The sequence below is a fragment of the Stegostoma tigrinum genome, chromosome 10 (genome assembly GCF_030684315.1).
Source record: "Stegostoma tigrinum isolate sSteTig4 chromosome 10, sSteTig4.hap1, whole genome shotgun sequence".
Classification (NCBI taxonomy): Eukaryota; Metazoa; Chordata; class Chondrichthyes; order Orectolobiformes; family Stegostomatidae; genus Stegostoma; species Stegostoma tigrinum.
This window is the reverse complement of record NC_081363.1, coordinates 82,500,471-82,505,292: the sequence shown is the minus strand read 5'-3', so window position 1 is coordinate 82,505,292 and position 4,822 is coordinate 82,500,471. Positions and strand designations below refer to the sequence as shown.

The following is a 4,822-nucleotide window of genomic DNA, read 5'->3' as shown; positions in this document are numbered from 1 at the left end:
TGCTCCCACAACACTTCACTCTCCTGTCCATCAAAAATACAGCTAACTTTTTGGTGAGTTAAGACCCTCTGAGAGAAAACAATTCTCATCATCTCTCTCTTGAGGGTCACCTGTAGAGGCCCATTTAAGGTTAGTTCCTTCAACTCCTCCATATACTCTTCTCGTAATGGGGTGGCCCTTTACATAGCCAAAACTGCTGGGTTTTTTTTCTGGGAATCTACACAGCAAAGATGGTATCGTATACTCACAAGGCACCCTCCAGTCGAATCTGGTAGATGGTATTCTCCCATTGTGAATTAGTCAGCCACCTACAGACAAAGGCTCCTGTTAGTTGCACAGACCAGGTTACAACAGTAAAGCTGTTTGTTGCTGGTCAGAAAATACCACTGAGTCAATGAGGTTTAAAGGCATCCTTTAGTTACAAGATCCAGAATGGGAATTTGTTCATATTTGTCAGACAAGAGCAAGCTATGCAGTTTTGTGACTCCACACAGTAAGACTTAATTATTGGTGTCAGAGACATTGCTGTGTGACACAGTGGACACAACCTTACATAGGAACTTCAAGGGCAGAATAGTGGCTCACAGAGACAGGGGCTTGGGTTCAACTCCAGCTTTGAGAGACTGTCTGTGTTGAGTTTGTATATGGTAAACTCCAGGTGACATTTTTTCTCTTCTGTAATGAGCGAGTAAGCTTTCAAATAAATGTCTTCACTTGTTTGTTCAGTTAACTGCAAGTAATATGAATAATGAAGTAAGTGACATCTCACTGACGTTCTCCCGTCATTACAAATATGCCACTGCTCTCAATGGATCTTAGAATCAGGTGCAGTCTCATGCATCAGGCAGAACTCGGAAAATGTGTGAACCAACACTACTTCATCAGATCGAAGACATTTACTACCCTGTTCTTGCTGTTCTTGGCATTTTTGGTAAGCTAATTAACCGTTTAATGTCAATGAAGAAACCTTCACATGTAAATTGAACCATATTATTTTGAAATTTGTTTTCCTTTCTTAAAAGTTCTGTTTTAAAACTTAAGTTGGTGATCACAGATTTTAAAACGTGGGCTACTAGGACGACATCTCTTCAACTTGTCCAGTTTTAAACCCAGTGCTCACCAATCATCAACTCCCTTCTTCCATCATCTCACCTTCCTGCTCTTTCTCAGTCTTTCGATGAACATTCTTCCCTGATCTACTCTTACCCACAACCACGCACGCTGCTATTTATTAGGAACTATTTCATGGCTGCATTTCATATAAAGTAACAATGGATTTTCCCAATGCATCTCTGAAACAAGATGATAGCACATTGGTAAATGATTCAATTGCCTTGAAATCATGAAACCTTCATTGTCATTTTTATGTAATGGGATCTGATGAGAACTAGAAGATATTGTGTCCTGTTTGAACATGTTCTGGATTAAAAATTTGCTTCTTCTCAAGAGATTGACATGAGCCATGGTGTTTTCTTGGAAATCATGCCAACAGTTTAATGTGAACTGTGATTCACCTGGTAATTATAGAGGGTCAAATGAGAAGAAATGGAGTTTATTGTCCTGAATCCCTGGAAATGTGGCTTTGTAAGCAACTATGGGCATCTGCTAGTGATAACTAGGCAACCCTTCCTGACTTGGTCATACTAACTTAGAAAGTCATAAGGAAGAAAACATCTCTGAAATTGCAATAAGGCTGCAAGTCTTTCTTTCCTTTTCTCGGTTAAAGTTTCTACATTTCAGGATTTTGACAACCTTGAAAACACTGAAAAACTGAATCTTCTTTTTTCTTTTTATTCCAGTCAATTTAGTATCTATTCTGATCCTGACACGAGGAAAGTGTGGACTCTCTAAATGTATCACTCTCTACCTGGTGGCCATGGCTGTGGCCGATGTGTTGGTCATTTGGACTGATGTGATACTGTTTACAGTCATTCCTTTCCACTTTCCAGGTACATATCTGGTAACTACACCTGCTTATTCTGTCTTGCTTGTACTAGTTTCTACAGCTACAGACATCTCTGTCTGGTTCACTGTCGCTTTCACCATCGATCGTTTTGTTACAATCTGTTGTAAGAAGTTGAAAATAGAATATTGCACACAGAAAACTGCAGTTATCATTATAATAACAGTAAGTGTCCTGTTCAGTTTGAAAAATATTCCTTGGTACTTTGCATATGAGCCTGAATATGTCATTGACAATGTCTCCTGGGGTGCTAGTCTATCACTGATCTTTTACACCACAGATACTTGGGTAGCATTTGACTTTCTCAGCATTATATTGACTCCTTTCCTCCCATTTATTCTGATTTTACTGCTCAATGCTCTGACTGTCAGACACATTTTAGTGGCCAGCAGAGTCCGCAGGAAGCTACTGGATCACAGCAAGAATGAGAATCACACTGACCAAGAAATGGAGAGCCGCAGGAAATCCATCATTTTACTCTTCACCATAGCAGGAAGTTTTATACTGTTATGGTTGACAAATGTTGTATATTTCCTTTATTGGCAAATTGTGAAAATTTATGATTACACAGGTCCCAATGATCCTGCCTATGTCACTGAACAATCTGGCTACATGCTGCAGCTTTTGAGTACCTGCACCAACACCTGTATTTATGCAGTGACCCAGACTAAGTTCAGAGAGCAGCTGAAAAATGCAGTCAAATATCCATTCACTGCAATTGGGAAATTACTGAAATGATTGAAACACATTATACACACCTATCTTTCTATTAGCGTGAATCTATCTCCTTTTATTCACTATCACACTTGGCAACATGTGAATTTACAATGGGAAAAAATAGGCACGATTTAATGTGTTTCTTAGCACATTACTTAATAAACATGCGGATCTACTGGCTTCCTAGCCACATGGGCATTTTTCCAGGTGGTTGGAAGTATCGAATAAAATTATTTGCACAATGGCGTCCTCACTGAATCCCTGCACTTATACACTCTCAACATGGGTGCTGTGGGAAAGCATTAGCACTACCGTTATGTAGCAATAGTGTGGAGATGACAAAAAATATATAAACAGGAGATTCAGAGAGTCTCCTGATTTTCGGGGCTGCCTCTGAGCTGGCTGGAAAAAAAAGCATACGCACAAATCTCTGAATCACTTTCGACTGATCTGCTGGATGAAGGTCGTCACTGAACAACACCTGGCGATAGAAGTTATTTTAGATATATCTGTGTTGTCAGGTCTTATACGTTGAGGTACACATTTTAAGAGGAATGCTATGTGGCAACGATGACTTGTGTTACAATAAAGTCTTTACAACACTGAGATATGATGCTTTGAACATTTCTCATTGGATTTTAATTGAAAGACTGAGTGGTTAAAAATAGCATAAGCCCTGAAAGTCTGCAGCTGTTCTCTCACAGTCCCACTGGGGCCAGGTCAGCAAACAGCTTCAGAAATGGTCATGCCTGAAAATTGCCATTTACACCATCAGCTATTCATCATTGCCCATTGGCAAGAACTGACACAAAATCTGAAGAATATCCCCAGGAATGTTGGTTCAGCACCTCTTTATTCCAACTTCATTTGAGGTACATGGGCATCACTGACAGGGGCAGCATTCATTTCCCAGGCCGAGCTGCCTGAGCCAGTTCGACCATTATGTGGGTCAGCCCAATGGCTTCTGTGGTGCAGTGATAGTATCCTAGCCTCTGAACTAGGTGGCCCAGTTTTTAAGCCCCACCTGCTCCAGAGTGTTTGCTATCACATCTCTGAACAAGTTAGTTCAGAATATCGGTAGGCCAGCCCAGGAAAGGACAGCAGGTTTCCATCCGTAAGGGATAATAGTGGCTTATACAACAGTCAGCAGCAGTTGACATGGTCACCATGAATAAGACTCACTCATGTTACACATTTATTAAAGACAATTTAAACTTCACCAGCTGCCACAGTCAGATTTGAACCCATGTTCCCACAGCATCATTCAAAGCCTCTGGATTACGTCAGTCCACTACTTTCCCACTGTGTCCCTATCTCGCTGAACTTGTCATCATTGTCCCGGCTGTAAAGAAGATGAACTACAAGAAGCAGGAAAAGGCTGTTAATCACTAGGATTCAATTTCACTTTGAATCCTCACCGTCACCCGCCCATGGACCATAGATCTCTGGCATCTCACCCTTTAGCCTTTACTAAGTGATAAGTCCATAAGACAATGTGCACACAAAACTTCCGTGTGCATGTGAGAGAGAGACTGTCCGTGTGAGATCGTGTGTGAGAGAGAGCATGTGAGAAAGTGTGTGTGAGAAAGTGTGTGCAAGAGAATGTGTGTGTGGCAGAGTGTACATGTGAGAGTGAGTGTGTGAAAGACAGTGTGCAGGAATGGGCAAGAGGGAGTGTCTGTGTGTTCATGAGAGTGAGTTTGAGCGAATGGTTTGTGAGAATACAATTATTTTTGAAAGAGTCCACACACTCTCTCTCAACATGCCCACTCTCTCATTCACTCATCCCACACATTTTGTTTCACATTCACAATCTCTCCCACATGCACTCTCTTTCACACCCACACTCCCACAAACTCTTGCACACACATGTACTTTCTCAGAAATAAATGCACTCTCACAAACGCACTCTCTTAAATGCACTCACAATTGCACTCTTTCGCATACCAACTGTTTCGCACATACACTCAGTCTTCCAAACATACTGTCTCACATGCACTCTAATGCACACTCTCTCACAGTCTCTCTCACACTCACACACATTCACCCTCACACATACTTGCAAGCAGTCCTATTTCACATACGCACTCACTAGAACATAGACTCTCTCTGATACACTCTTACACAGATTTGCTCTCACAT

At 41.2% G+C, this 4,822-nt stretch overlaps 1 protein-coding gene across 1 annotated transcript; it reads left to right on the top strand.

Moving 5' to 3' along the window:
• Window positions 1-858: 858 nt before the first annotated feature.
• Window positions 859-2,701, top strand: LOC125455864 (probable G-protein coupled receptor 139). The gene is made up of 2 exons (XM_048538390.1): window positions 859-931; window positions 1,800-2,701. The coding sequence occupies exons 1-2, from the start codon at window positions 859-861 to the stop codon at window positions 2,699-2,701; spliced, it is 975 nt and encodes a 324-aa protein (XP_048394347.1).
• Window positions 2,702-4,822: the final 2,121 nt, after the last annotated feature.